Source organism: Tenrec ecaudatus, chromosome 14 (assembly GCF_050624435.1).
Source record: "Tenrec ecaudatus isolate mTenEca1 chromosome 14, mTenEca1.hap1, whole genome shotgun sequence".
In the NCBI taxonomy this organism is placed as follows: Eukaryota; Metazoa; Chordata; class Mammalia; order Afrosoricida; family Tenrecidae; genus Tenrec; species Tenrec ecaudatus.
Genome location: NC_134543.1, coordinates 30,954,302 through 30,968,729, shown reverse-complemented (window position 1 = coordinate 30,968,729; position 14,428 = coordinate 30,954,302). Strand labels below are relative to the sequence as shown.

The following is a 14,428-nucleotide window of genomic DNA, read 5'->3' as shown; positions in this document are numbered from 1 at the left end:
ATCTAGAGGGCCAACCACCTGGAAAGACCTTGAAAAAATATACTTTCATTACTCAGTGGCATTTGTACCTGTTTCGACACTCATCACAGACATTTGCAGGACTAGTGATTACCTCCTATTTCAGATAGTCATTGTTCTCCATTCCTGTCACTGGTGATTGGTCCAAATTTCAAGAAGCAGAGCACAGACTTAGATAGTGAGCTAATGCCCAACCAATGAAAGAAGTGCCAAATCCTATTGCACTGGTTCTCAGATACTTAAATCACCACTTAAGAGTCTAACACTCTTAACCAGGCCTTCTATTCCTTGCCCTGATGATGATGACTGTGACAGTGACCTTGAAGCCTGCAGGCCACTGCTGCTGGGATGAGCCAGTGCGCATCGCGGTGCGCGGCCTGACCCCCCACCAGCCGGTCACGCTGCGCGCGTCCCTGCGCGACGAGAAGGGCGCGCTCTTCCGGGCCCACGCGCGCTACCGCGCGGACGGCGGCGGCGAGCTGGACCTGGAGCGCGCGCCCGCGCTGGGCGGCAGCTTCGCGGGGCTCGAGCCCATGGGCCTCATCTGGGCCCTGGAGCCCGAGAAGCCGCTGCAGCAGTTGACCAAGCGGGACGTGCAGACGCCCTTCGCGGTGGAGCTGGAGGTGCTCGAGGGCCACGAGCCCGAGCCGCGGCGCGTGCTGGGCCGGGCGGTGCACGAGCGCCACTTCCTGCGGCCCGGGGTGCGGAGGGAGCCGGTGCGCGCGGGCCGGGTGCGCGCCACGCTCTTCCTGCCGCCAGGTGAGCCGCCTTTCTCTCAGCAGATCCTTCTGGAGAGGCAGGGCCAGGCCCTGGAGTCACACGGGTCCCCTGTCTTGACTGCGGAAATCCCCCCCGCTCCTGCATTCTGCGTGGAAGGTTTTGGAACGTTCCACTGCAGCCGCTAGAGTCCATTCTACATGGATTTGCCGAGCAACCATTCTGTGCCAACTCGGAGGCTGTGTTTCAAGTACCCAATTAAACAGACGGCTCTGCCTGTCTGCTGGGTGACTTGCAAGGCTCCTTTTACATTATCACACTTCATGGCAGCTGGCGTGCTCTTGAGTCCATTAGGAAACTCAAAATCCACTGCCTGGAATCAATTCTGACGTACATCTGGTCTCCAGGTTTTCCCAACCTGTCAATCTGTACCGAAACTGACGCCCTATCTTCCTCTCTCAACTGGCTGTTGGGTTTGAAGTGCCAATCTTGGGGCTAGGGGTGGACCCCAGGTCATTCCTCCACGGAGCAGCTTTTGGCTTCACACCACTGACCGTACAGTAAGCAGCCAAGCACTTAGTCCTTAGCACCAGGGCTTCTTAAGTTGGAACACAGATCCCTATGGCCTTTGGGATCCCCGTGGGTCAGAGTCCACAAAGGCAAAACAAAGACAGAAACAGGCATTATGTGTTTACCTCTGTTCTGTTTTAAATTAGTATTAGAAAGGTGAGGAAAAGCCTCCTAAAAGAGAGAATCGAAACTTTGGCTTGTAGACAGAGGAGTCAGGCAGGTAGACCCAAATGAGTAGGCAGCGAAAACGGGGGGGGGGGGGGGGGGGGGCGGCGGGGGCACCGTGTGCACTAGCCTTCTGTGCGGGCATGAAGAGAGCATGTCTAGAGAGGGGGTTCTTTCAGGGCGGAGCTGAGCAGGTAGGAAGCGAGATTCTGTGCTACTCTAGATATGTCCAGCTTTTTACAGCTCTCAAAACCTTTTCAAACAGATCAATGGATTGTTTTTGACAAAATAAAAATTGTTAGTGAAAACTGTATATCTCATTATATGTTATTTCCAGGTTGATTTATTTGTGCTATTACATGAATTTTGTAAAAATGTGTGGAAAAAAACCTGGAGAAGTGAGGCATTTTAGGAGCCCCCAACTTCCTTCCCAGTGGTTTTGTTTTTTTTGTTTTTTAAAGTAAAGTAAAAGCAGTCCTTTGTTCCTTAACTCCCACTGCATCCCTGCTGCAACCTCTTAGGGCTCAAATCTTGCCTTGCTGACTACCAACATCTGCAACCTAAAACTGGTTTTTGTGATTCTAAAACTCCTTATCACCCTTTTTTGTGCTGTTCTCCAGGTATGGGGCCCTTCCCTGGGGTCATTGATCTGTTTGGAACTACAGGTGGCCTTTATGAATACAGGGCCAGCCTCCTAAGTGGGCATGGTTTTGCTGTGTTGGCTTTGGCTTACTTCAGATTTGAGGACCTTCCAAAACATTTGGAGGATATGCATCTGGAGTACTTTGAAGAGGCCGTGCACTTCATGCTGCAGCATCCCCAGGTGAGTCCTGCTGCTTGCTGAATGCAGAGAAGGGAGAGGGGTGCAGGTGACCCAGGGCTGGATTCAAAACCTGACCGGGAAACCTAGCGCTGCCAGTGTGCTGAGACACCAGGTCATTATTCCTATCTCTATCCATTTCTCTAATCCCTCAAAATCGGATCATTTCATCCTCTTTGTAACACTGACCAGAATCAAACTGCTTTGAACTAAAGAATTAGTAATGAGTTCTGCTTCTGCCTCTACCACCAAGTGTAGCCTTATGATCCTGAATAAGGCATTTCCCTTCTGTGGGGTTCAATGTTCTTATTCATATGATTAATGTACATGAGTTTACTAAGAAGGAAGAGGAGGAGATGAGTCAGTCAGGGTGCGACGTAGCACCGATAAAGAATACAGCTTTCCTCCAGTTCCTAAATGCTTCCTCCTCCCACCCCTACTACCATGATCCGTATTCTACCTTGCAAGTCTGGATAGAGCAGAGGTTGTACACTGGTGCCAATAGGAGCTGGAGGCACAGGGAATCCAGGGTGGATGATACCTTCAGGACCAGGGGTGTGAGGGGCGATACTGGAAGGGTAGAGGGTAAGTGGGTTGGAAAGGGGGAACCGATTACAAGGATCTACATGTGACCTCCTCCCTGGGGGACGGACAACAGAAAAGGGGGTAAAGGGAGATGCCGGATAGGGCAAGATATGACAAAATAATAATTTATAAATTATCAAGGGCTGAGGGAGGGGGAGTGGGGGTGGAGGGGAAAAAAGAGGACTTGATGCAAAGGGCCTAAGTGGAGAGCAAATGTTTTGAAAATGATTAGGGCAAAGAATGTACAGAAGTGCTTTATACAATTGATGTATGTATATGTAGGGATTGTGATAAGAGTTGTATGAGTCCCTAATAAAATGTTTTTTAAAAAAGATTAAAAAATGACATTGTTGACAAAAAAAACAAAGTATTTTGGGGTAGAAAGGGGGAACCAAACACAAGGATCTACATATAACCCTCTCCCTGGGAGATGGACAACAGAAAAGTGGGTGGAGAGAGCCATGGGACAGTGTAAGGCATGACAAAATAACAATAACTTATAAATTATCAAGGGGGAGGGAGGGAGCGTGGCAAAGGGATGGGAAAAATGAGGAGCTGATACTAAGGGTTTAAGTAGAAGGAAAATGTTTTGAGAATGATGATGGCAACAAATGTACAAATGTGCTTGACACAATGGATGGATGGATGGATGGATTATGATAAGAGTTGTATGAGCCCTCAATAAAACTATTTTAAATGCATTTTTAAGGTAATTGGTCACATTTAGAGACTGAATACTTTATGATATTAAGTAATCATTTATTTTATTAAGTGTATATAATTTGAAGTTATAGGGCATGACCTCATTGGTAGTGGAAAAACCAACTAAATAGGTAAAATAATTTGGTATGATTATAAATTAAAAGATATATACTCTTTGGTATTACGTAGAGTTAAAGAAGCCCAGTATTGTAAAGTTAAATGATAAGCTGTTCTTCAAGGTCTCACAGATGGCCCACTTCTGGTAGACTTCAAGAATTGGTCATGAAGCAAAGTTGCTAAACCCTGGGTGTCCTTGCTCTGTTGACTGTTGGCTTATTCAGGAGAAATATGGCCCTAGAAAAAGTAAGATATTTATTAGTTCTACCCTTAGACCTAAGCAAGAGGGCCTTCTTGTCTGAGAACTTCTATTTCTGGCGGCCACACTCTGGCCGTCATTTGCCCGCACCCCTCCCTGCTCCAAGGACTAGCTGCAGGCTCAACCACATGAAAGTATCCGCCTGTGCTTCCGGAACCGGAGCCCTTGACTTTTCTGCAGGAAAGCTCTGAGCCTGATTCCTGACAGTCTGCCTGTTCCCAGGCCCTTTTGTGTAGAACCCCATTGGCCATAATGTGTAGGCTGTGATTTCTCACACGTGTTCAAAGAACACCAAGATATGTAATGAAGCCAAGAATGGAAAGAGAAGGAGGCTGAGCCATGAGCAAAGGGCTGGGGCAGGAGCTGGCTCTCAGTCCTGCCACTTTCTAGTACCGAACCCCAAGGACTTCCAAGAGTCTGAAATCGAGCCATTCTTCATTGTTATGCAGGCATATTTACAATGTAGGGCATAGAATATATTTCAGTTGAGCAGTTTGCGCATTTGGCTTGGAGTTTTAAAATATTTATATATATATATATATATACCTTCATTTATATACTCTTGACCCAGACATCATGAACACTAGGGAGAGCCTGTATGCAAATCAACTACCATTGGTTGAAATATTTTTTGTTAGAAGCTATATCTGAGCTTTATAAATTAATATCTAAGGAAATGACATGAGAAAGTTATTTGGTAAATATAACATCATTATTTATGTCTCCAACTTATAGATGCTATGATGTTCTCTTTTTGTCTGCATCAGGTGAAAGGCCCTAATATTGGACTTATTGGCTTCTCCAAAGGTGGTGACCTGTGTCTCTCCATGGCCTCCTTCTTAAAGGGCATCACCGCCACCGTGCTCATCAACTCCTGTGTGGCCAATGCAATGACTCCTCTGCATTACAAGGAAATGACTATTCCTCCTCTAGGCAGTGACCTAAGCAAAACTACAGTCACCGAGTCAGGCTATCTGAGTAGTTTTCATATTTGGGATAACCCGCTGGAGAAGCCTCACCTTCTCAGTCTCATTCCATTGGAAAAAGCTCAAGGGCCCTTCTTGTTCATTGTTGGCAAGGACGATCATACTTGGAATGGTGAATTCTATGCCCATATAGCCTCTGACCGGTTACAGGCCCATGGAAAAGACAGACCCCAGATAATCTGCTACCCAGGAGCTGGTCATTGTATTGACCCACCTTATTTTCCTGCTCGCACAGCCTCAGAGCACCCACTTTGGGGCCTACCAGTGTTCTATGGAGGTGAGCCCAGGGCTCATGGAAGAGCACAGGTGGATGCCTGGCAGCAAATTCAAACCTTCTTCCTTAAACATCTTGATGCTAAACAATCTGTTAAGCACAGTAAATTATAATATTATAACCACTGACTTTCAAATCGGTAAAACGTACTCCCATTGTGATCACTCTGACTCACAGTGACCTGGTAGGATGAGGCAGAACTGCCTCTGTGGATTGTCAACACTGTAACTCTTTACAGGAGGAGAAAATCTTGCCTTTCTTCCAAGGAGCAGCTGGCGGTTTCAAACTGTTGACCTTGTGGTTAGCAGTCTTCCTACTCATAGATTAGATACAATTAATAAAATTATATTCATATAATAGATATTGTGATTTCTAGAGTTTTTAGAAGCCTTTATTAATGAAGCAACCATGTTTAGTCAGCATTTGAGAAAAAAAAAGTTTAATGAAGCATTTCTTCAGTAAGATCCTAAGAATCTCAGCCTTGGCTGAATCTCACCTTCCTTCACTGCTATCTCCACCTCCACTTCCATCTCCTCCAAGCTTTCTTCCGTTGAGAAGTTTGACCCTAATTTTATCTGTAAGACCAAGCTCTAATTTCCTTAGAAAAAAATGAAGGTGCCTTTTTCCAACCATCATAATCTCTGGGTGGTATACACAGTTTATTCAGGTTTCAGGTAATTACAGACTTGCTTGAACCTAAAATGAAATGGTAGTTGAGAGCGTTCCTGGAAATGGCTTTGCTTTGTCCCATGTGGATAGCCAATGAAGGGCTTCCAGCAAAGTCTCCTTATGAGGTTCCCAGGGTGCTCCTGAGCTTATATGTCTTTTCAATTAGATGCATATGAAAGGCAAGGGGTTTTTCTGGGAATCCTAACTGAGCAGTTAGGACTAACCACAAGGCTTATAGGATATGTTTTTAAAATAACTGGACCAGTGGTGAGAGTGGCGATCCCTGGATGGTGGAGGGAAGGTGGGGTCCAAAGGGGAAGCAATTACAAGGATCTACATATAACCTCCTCCCTGGGGGATGGACAACAGAAAAGTGGGTGAAGGGAGACGTAGGACAGTGTAAGATATGACAAATAATAATAATTTATGAATTATGAAGGGTTCATGAGGGATGGGGAAGTGTGGAGGGAGGGGGAAAATGAGCTGATATTAAGGGCTCAAGTAGAAAGCAAATATTTTGAGAATGATGAGGGCAACAAATGTACAAATGTGCTTGACACAATGGATCGATGGATGGATTGTGATAAGAATTGTATGAGCCCCCAATAAAATGATTTTAAAAAAATAACTGGACACTGCATCAATGACTGGCCCTATTGTCTAAAGCAGTGGTTCTCAACCTTCCTAATGCTGACCCTTTCATACAGTCCTCAGGTGGTGGTGACCCCAACCATAACATTAGTTCCCTTGCTAATTCATCACTGTCATTTTGCTACTGTCATGTTTTCTTTTTGTTATTGAAGTTTTGAACATTGTCTTTGAACTTGGACCTCTATTACCTTGGTTAGGCTTACAATGGCATATCCTGCTTTTAAAGTGTCATTTGAATAAACACTACTGCCATTGGACTTCAGGGTTGAGTGATGGGGTTATTTCTCAAATATATTATTCTGAAAAAATGTCAGAATGATTCCACAGAATCACGGCTTATATGGTTGAAAGGTTGCTGGGAATGAGCTGGGAGCAAAAGGCCAGATTGAGAGCATAACAAACCCTTACAGTGATTTCTGAGACATCGAAAAGGGCAGCTTACTACTGAGTAATCCTTGCACTGGACAGCCAGCTAGTCCCCTTAGTCTCAAGGACTGTCAACACCTGGTGCACAGTGAATGGGATTCCCAAAGTGAACTTAGCTGCCCCTTAGATTAATCCTTTAGACCTGGGGTTCCTAACCTGTGGCCACAACCCCTTTGGGGTTTGAACGACCTTTTCACAGGGATCGCCTGTTTCATGACAGTAGCAAAATGACAGTGATGAATTAGCAAGGGAACTAATGTTATGGTTGGGGTCACCACCACCTGAGGACTGTATGAAAGGGTCAGCATTAGGAAGGTTGAGAACCACTGCTTTAGACAATAGGGCCAGTCATTGATGCAGTGTCCAGTTATTTTAAAAACATATCCTATAAGCCTTGTGGTTAGTCCTAACTGCTCAGTTAGGACTCCCAGAGCAACCTCTTGTGTTTCATATGCATCTAATTGAAAAGCCATATTAACGTGTGGGAGGCCTGGAACTGGAGGGATGCTCAGGAACACCCTGGGAACCTCATGAGGAGACTTTGCTAGATTTTTCATTCTGATGATGCATGAGTGGGGCAGTGCAGAGTGGAGACACAAAGCCCATTTGTAGGCCACTGGACATCCCCTTACAGAAGCGTCTCGGGGAGGAAACGAGCCAGTCAGGGTGTGATGTAGCAACAATGAAACATACAACTTTCCTCTAGTTCCTAAATGCTTCCTCCACCCCCCCTCCCCATCCCTGCCACTATCATGATCCAAATGATCCCAATTCTGGCTAGACTAGAGGATGTACACTGGTACAGATAGGAACTGGAAACACAGGGAATCCAGGGCAGATGATCCCTTCAGGACCAGTGGTGAGAGTGGTGATACTGGGAAGGTAGAGGGAAGGTAGGTTGGAAAGGGGGAAGGAATTACAAGAATCTACATGTGACCTCCTCCCTGGGGGATGGACAACAGAAAAGTAGGTGAAGGGAGAGGTCAGACAGGGCAAGATACGACAAAATGATAATTTATAAATTATCAAGGATTCATGAGGGAGGGGGGAGCGGGGAGGGAGGGGAAAATGAGGAGTTGATGCCAGGGGCTTAAGTGGAGAACAAATGTTTTGAGAATGATGAGGGCAATGACTGTATAAATGTGGTTTACACAATTGATGTATGTATGGGTTGTGATAAGAGTTGTATGAAACCCTAATAAAGTGATTAAGAAAGAAAGAAAGAAAGAAAGAAGGAAGGAAGGAAGGAAGGAAGGAAGGAAGGAAGGAAGGAAAAAAACAAGTTACTTTGCTGGAAGCCCTTCATTGGCTATCCACATGGGACAAAGCAAAGCCATTCCCAGGAACTCTCTCAACTACCATTTCGTTTTAGGTTCAAGCAAGTCTATAATTAAGTGTTTCCTTTCTGGAGAAAGTATCCTGGACTCGGGGAGTGAAGATAAAATCTAAATGCTGAAACTGTTGTAAGGAAATGTGGGTTTTCTTGGGGGAAACGTTATACCACGTGTTAGTTAAGAAGTGTGAAGTTCTGAGCGTTTTCATGTTCAGTGCTTTGCTGGAGGTAGTGGAAATCATTAGGTTACCCACCTCTTGAAGCAAGATTCCCTTCTTCAAATTGAGCTCTTGTAATTGTCTAGCTAGTATATATCCGAAAAAGAAGGGCAGAGTCCTGAAACTGGTGTGCGAGTACTGCCTAGGTATACTGGCATCTGCACTCCTGATCTGGGTCCTTCCACTCAAAAGCAAAGAAGGGTTTATTCTCAGGTCCAGGGAGAATCCAAAAGAAAGCATCTTTTAAGTCTGTTGCTGTTGTTTGATGCTGTTGAGTCAAAGCAACCCCATGTACAATAGAACTGAACACTACTTGGTCTTGTGCCATCCTCCCATAGTTCTTATGTTTGAGCCTTTTGGTACCGCTACTGTGCCAGCCCATCTTATAGAAGGTCTTCCTCTTTTTGCTGTTCCTCTTCTTTACCAAACATGATGTCCTTCTCCAGGGACTGGTCTCTCCTCATAACATGTCCAAAGTACAGGAGAGGAAATCTCACCATTCTTGCCTGTTAGAAAGACTCTGGCTGTACTTCGTCAAAGACAGGTTGGTTTGTTCTTGGATCTTTCCGTGGCCCTTTCAATATTCTTCATCAGCACCATCATTCATGTGCATCAATCCTTCTTCAGTCTTCATTATTCAACGTCCAGCTTTCACATGCATATGGGGCTTGTGTCAGGCACACTTTAGTCCACAAAGTAACCTCCCTGCTCTTCAACACTCTACTGAGGTCTTGTGCAGCAGATGACCCAATGAAATGCAGTTTGATCTCTCAACTGTTGCCTCCATGAGTACTGATTGTGAATCCAAGTAAGACAGAATCCTGGACAAAGTCAACCTTTTCTCCATTTCCTGGCCCAGTTATGGGAATTCTAGTCTTCTTTACATTGTGTTGTGATTCACACTGAAGGCCACAATCCTTGATCTTCATCGGCATATGCTTTAAGTCTTCCTCATTTTTAGAAAACAAGGCTGTGTCATCTGCACAGCACAGGTTGTTTCTAAGCCTCCAAAACTCCTGATGCCTCATTCTTCTCCCTATCATTCAGTTTCTCTGATAATTTGCTCAGCATACACATTGAACAATTAGAGTGAGATAATACAACCTGGTTGCACATATTTCCTGCTTTTAAATCATACGGCATACCTTTTTGGTTGTTTCACACAATTACCCCTTGATCCATGTACAGCTTCTGCATATGCATAATGAAGTGTTCTGGAATTCCCATTCTTCTCAAAGCTGTTTATAGTTTGTTATGATACACATGGGTGGATGTCTTGGCATAGTCAATAATACACAAGTAAACATCTCCCTGATATTCTCTACTTTCAGCCTAGATTCTTCTAACATGAGCAGTGATATCCCTTGTTCTACATTCTCTTTTTCAATCCGGCCTGAACTTCTGGCAGCGGTCCGTCAATGTACCGTTGCAACCGTTGTTGGATGATGCTTCAGCAAAATGTTACTTGTACGTGATATTAATGATATAGTTCTATAATGTGAACATTCTGTTGGGTTCATTTTTTCTTGGAATGGGCACAAATATGGATCTCTTCCAGGCACTTGGCCAGATAGCTGTCTTCCAGTTTTCTTGGCATAGGTGAGGGAATGTTGCTATTGCTTCAGCAGCTTGTTGAAACCTTTCAACTGCTCCATCAATTCCTGGAGGCTTGTGTTTGGCTAATACTTTGAATGCAGGGTGAAGCGATTCTTCCTTCAGTACCATTGGTTCTTGATCATATCCTACCTCTTGAAATGGCTGGATGTCAACAAGCTCTTTTTGGTTCAGTGACTCTGTGTATTCTTTACATGTTCTTCTTTTAATTAAAAGAAAGTTTTCCAACATCTACCACTATTAATTCACTAATCCCCCCAAACCAAACACACTGACATCAAGTCGATTCCAACTCATAGTGGACCTATAGAGGCTCAAATCTTTACAGAAGCAGGAATCTCAATTTTTGCCCAAGGAGCAACTGGTGGGTTTGAACTGCCGACCTTGTGGCTAGCAACCCGCCAGTGCTACCAGGACTCCTTTCATTAACTCACAGAGCCACAAGCTAGAACAGATTTTACAACTCCACCACCATTACCAATCTCATGTGTGGAGAAAATAATCTACTTTGTATTTTACAAGTTTATTTCCCTTCAGAAAATTTACACAAACACCCTACTGCCTGATCCTGAGTTTTTCATTCACTATTACCCATAGGGCAAAAGTCAGTCTTGTCTTCTTTTGTTTCCTAAGGAAGAGCAAAATATTTGCACTGGCAAACCGGAAGCTTACTCCTTTCACCAGACAACTTTTCTCATTTAAGGGTTATCTCTGCCTCTTGGAATGAACACACTAAGTAGTCAAGTTTACAAGGGGAAAAGAAACCCCCAAGTCATGACATTATCAGACTCTCTCACTAACCACAGTGCTAAGTCAGTGTGGACAGACAGCTACCCAGATAGTTTCCCAGATAAGGCAACCCTAGTCCAGAGAGGGGAGGTGAACCTCTTAAGGCAGTGGTTCTCAACCTTCCTAATGCCACAACCCTTTCACACAGTTCCTTATGTTGTAAAGACAACCAACCATAAAATTATTTTCCTTGCTACTTCATAACTGTAATTTTGCTACTGTTATGAATTGTCATGTAAATATCTGATGTGCAGGATGTATTTTTTTCTTCTTTTAAAATCATTTTATTGGAGACTCATACAACTCATCACAATCCATCCATCCATCCATTGTACATTTGTTGCCATCATTTGTACATTTGTTGCCATCATCATTTTCAAAACATTTGCTTTCTACTTAAGTCCTTAATACCAGCACCTCATTTTCCCCCTCCTTCCCCACAGCCCCCTCTCTCATGGACCCTTGATAATTTATAAATTATTATTTTGTCATGTCTTACACGGTCTGACGTCTCCCTTCACCCACTTTTTCAGTTGTCTGCCCCCCAGGGAGGGGGTTATATAGATCCTTGTAATCAATCAGTAGCCCCTTTCTGCCCCACCTTCCCTCCACCCTCCCAGTACAGCCACTCTCAGCACTGGTCCTGAAGGGATCATCTGTCCTGGATTCCCTGTGTTTCCAGTTCCTATCTGTACCAGTGCACAACCTCTGGTCTAGCGGGATTTGTAAGGTAGAATTAGGATCATGATAGTGAGGAGAGGAAGCATTTAGGAACGAGAGGAAAGTTGTATGTTTCATTATTGCTACACTGCAGTATGTATTTTCATTGTTACAAATTGAAAATAATTAAACATAATTAAAGCATAGTGATTAATCACAAAACAATATGTAATTATATATTGTGAAATATTTATGTTTTTTCCCATGGTATTAGGTGATTCCTGTGAGAGAGCCTTTCGACCCCCAAAGGGGTCATGACCTGTAGGTTGAGAACCGCTGCCTTAAGGCCATGTGACACTAGAACCCAAGCTGCCTCCAAATATCTCAGCCCAGGGCTTTGTTCCTGGAGGACCCAGACCCTCATGCTGAACGCCTGGGCGGGACATCATTCTGCAACTCTCTCCCCGGAAGGATACACGCCCACCCAATGACAAGTCCACAGATGTTCCTGATGGTGTGATGGTGGCGATGTTGGTGAAGCCCAAGGTCTCGAAGAAGTAGTGGCAGACGGTGCCCACGTTTCTCTTGATATTGCCGCGAAGCACCAGACGATGAGCACACCGCAGAGCAGGGAGACTGGGTTCTCCCACACCAAGATGTAGGTCGCCAACCTGTAGGCCACCTCGGGGGGTAGCCTGAGGGTTAATGACCTGCAGAAGCATCAAGTGGACTGCGTGGGCGAGTCCCCTTCACACTCTGGCCCGGCCCTCTTCCCACTGGGGCTTGCCGGGGTGCAGGGTCTCCCACTCCACATGGTCCAATTCTTTGGCAGAGTCAATAAAACCCACGTCAGTACCTTTCTGGTATTTTCTGCTTCCAGCCAAGGTGCATCTGACTTCAGCAATGAGATCCCTTGTCCCTAGTCCTCTTCTGAATCTGGCCTGGACCTCCGGCAGCTCCCTGTCAATATACTGCAGCAATTGTTGTTGGATGACATCAGCAAAATTTTATTTGCATACGACATTGTTCTATAATTCGAACCTTTTGTGGGGTCACCTTTCTTTCTTTTTTTCTTTCTTTCAAGGCCACCAAACTTATTTATTACAGCATCGGTTTAGGTTCACGTTATAGAAGTTTATTATTTGTTTATAGTCACTTTATTGTGGTCTCATACAGCTCTTATCACAAATCATACATCCATTGTGTCAAGTACATTTGGGTAACCTTTCTTTGTCAGTTGGCCAAGCAGCTGTCTTTCAAATCTCTTTCTTTAAAAAAAACAAAAAACAGTTTTATTGGAGGCTCTTTCAGCTTTTATAACAATCCATACCTCAATTTTATCAAGCACATTTTTACATATGTTGCCATCATAATTTTCAAAACATTTTCTTTCTACTTGAGCCCTTGGTATCAGCTCCTTTCCCTGCCCCCATCCCAACCGGCGTGAACCCTTGATAAATTATTATTGTTTTCACATCTTACACTGTCTGCTGTCTCCCTTCACCCATGCTTCTGTTGTTGATCCCCCTGTGGGGGTGGAGGTAGGGGTGGTTATATGTCAATCATTGCAATTGGTCTCCCATTTATCCCCTCACTTTTCCCCTCCTCTCCTGGTATCGCTATTCTTGTTGCTGTTCCTGGGGGAGTTTACCTGTCCTGGATTCCATGTGTCAGGAGCTCTTATCTGTGCCACTGTATATGCTTCAGTCTAGCTGGGTTTGTAAGGTACAACTGGAGTCATGATTGGGGGGGGGGGCAGCAGGAAGAAGCATTAAAGATCTAGAGGAATGTTGTGTGTTTCATTGGTGCTATATTGCACTCTGGCTGACTATACCTTCCCTGTAACCCTTCTGTAAGGGTATGTCCAATTGTCTACAGATGGGCTTTAGGTCTCCACTTCGAACCCCCTCACTCACATCAGTATGATTGTTTTGGGTCTTCTGATGCCCAACACCTGAGCTTATTGACATCTCATGTGTGTGGCTGGTGTGCTTCTTCCATGTGGGCTTTGTTGCTTCCCTGATAGATGGCTGCTTCAACTTAACTTCAAACCTTTAAGATCCCAGATGCTATATCTTCCCCCCGCTCCATAAAAAAAATCCTATGTTCCTTTATTGGAGGCAAGGTTCCTGACCAGTACAGTGATGTATTTACTAAATATAGAGACCTATGCAGAGAGATTACATACTATCCATCTAAACAAGTCTTGTTACACTTTGCTTCTTTGATGGAATAGTTCCATTTATAAAGTTTTATACAACCAAAAGCTTTGAATTTGCCCAGGTTGGCCATTGATTCATTTTTGAAGGTGGTGTCACTTTAGCTATTATATTTATTTTTTGGATTTCATTTCTTTCTTTTTTGAAAAAAATCATTTTATTGGGGACTCGTACAACTCCTATCACAATCCATACATCAATTGAATCTGGCATGTTTGTACATATGTTGCCTTCATTCTTTTCTAGAAATTTACTTTCTATTGAGCCCTTGGTATCAGCTCTTCCTCCACCCCCTAGCTACTATATTTTACAGCATTAATAAAGCTTATGCATTAGGTAGCTTCTCAAAAGGTTATCTGCACAATGGCATTGAGGAGACTGAGCCATCAATCTCACTCAGATCCACAGAAATGAGTCTCCTTTGATAGCTTTATTCCAATGAGCTGGTACTAGAGACTCAAAGAAAGTACTCGTAACCTGAGTTTCTCACCACCAACTCGCACTTTCTGAGGACAGGCCTGTCTTCTATGACACACATTACAGTATCAGTTAAGACATACCAGCGACTGCCTGTTGTTAACTTGGCATTAGAAGCACTAGGTTGGATGGTGGTGGCAGGCACTATTCATTATTACA

General features: G+C 44.2%; 1 protein-coding gene across 1 annotated transcript; it reads left to right on the top strand.

Moving 5' to 3' along the window:
- The first annotated feature begins 320 nt into the window (after positions 1-320).
- Positions 321-5,427, top strand: LOC142425524 (acyl-coenzyme A thioesterase 6-like). The gene is made up of 3 exons (XM_075530780.1): positions 321-777; positions 2,091-2,293; positions 4,721-5,427. Exons 1-3 carry the CDS (start codon positions 321-323, stop codon positions 5,324-5,326), a joined length of 1,266 nt encoding a protein of 421 aa, XP_075386895.1. The 3' UTR covers positions 5,327-5,427.
- The last annotated feature ends 9,001 nt before the right edge of the window (positions 5,428-14,428 follow it).

Coding starts and splice junctions, on each gene's coding strand:
- LOC142425524 (XM_075530780.1), top strand. CDS start 321: ATGACTGTGACAGTGACCTTGAAGCCTGCAGGCCACTGCTGCTGGGAT. Junction 778..2,090: donor CACGCTCTTCCTGCCGCCAG/GTGAGCCGCCTT, acceptor GCTGTTCTCCAG/GTATGGGGCCCTTCCCTGGG. Junction 2,294..4,720: donor TCATGCTGCAGCATCCCCAG/GTGAGTCCTGCT, acceptor TGTCTGCATCAG/GTGAAAGGCCCTAATATTGG.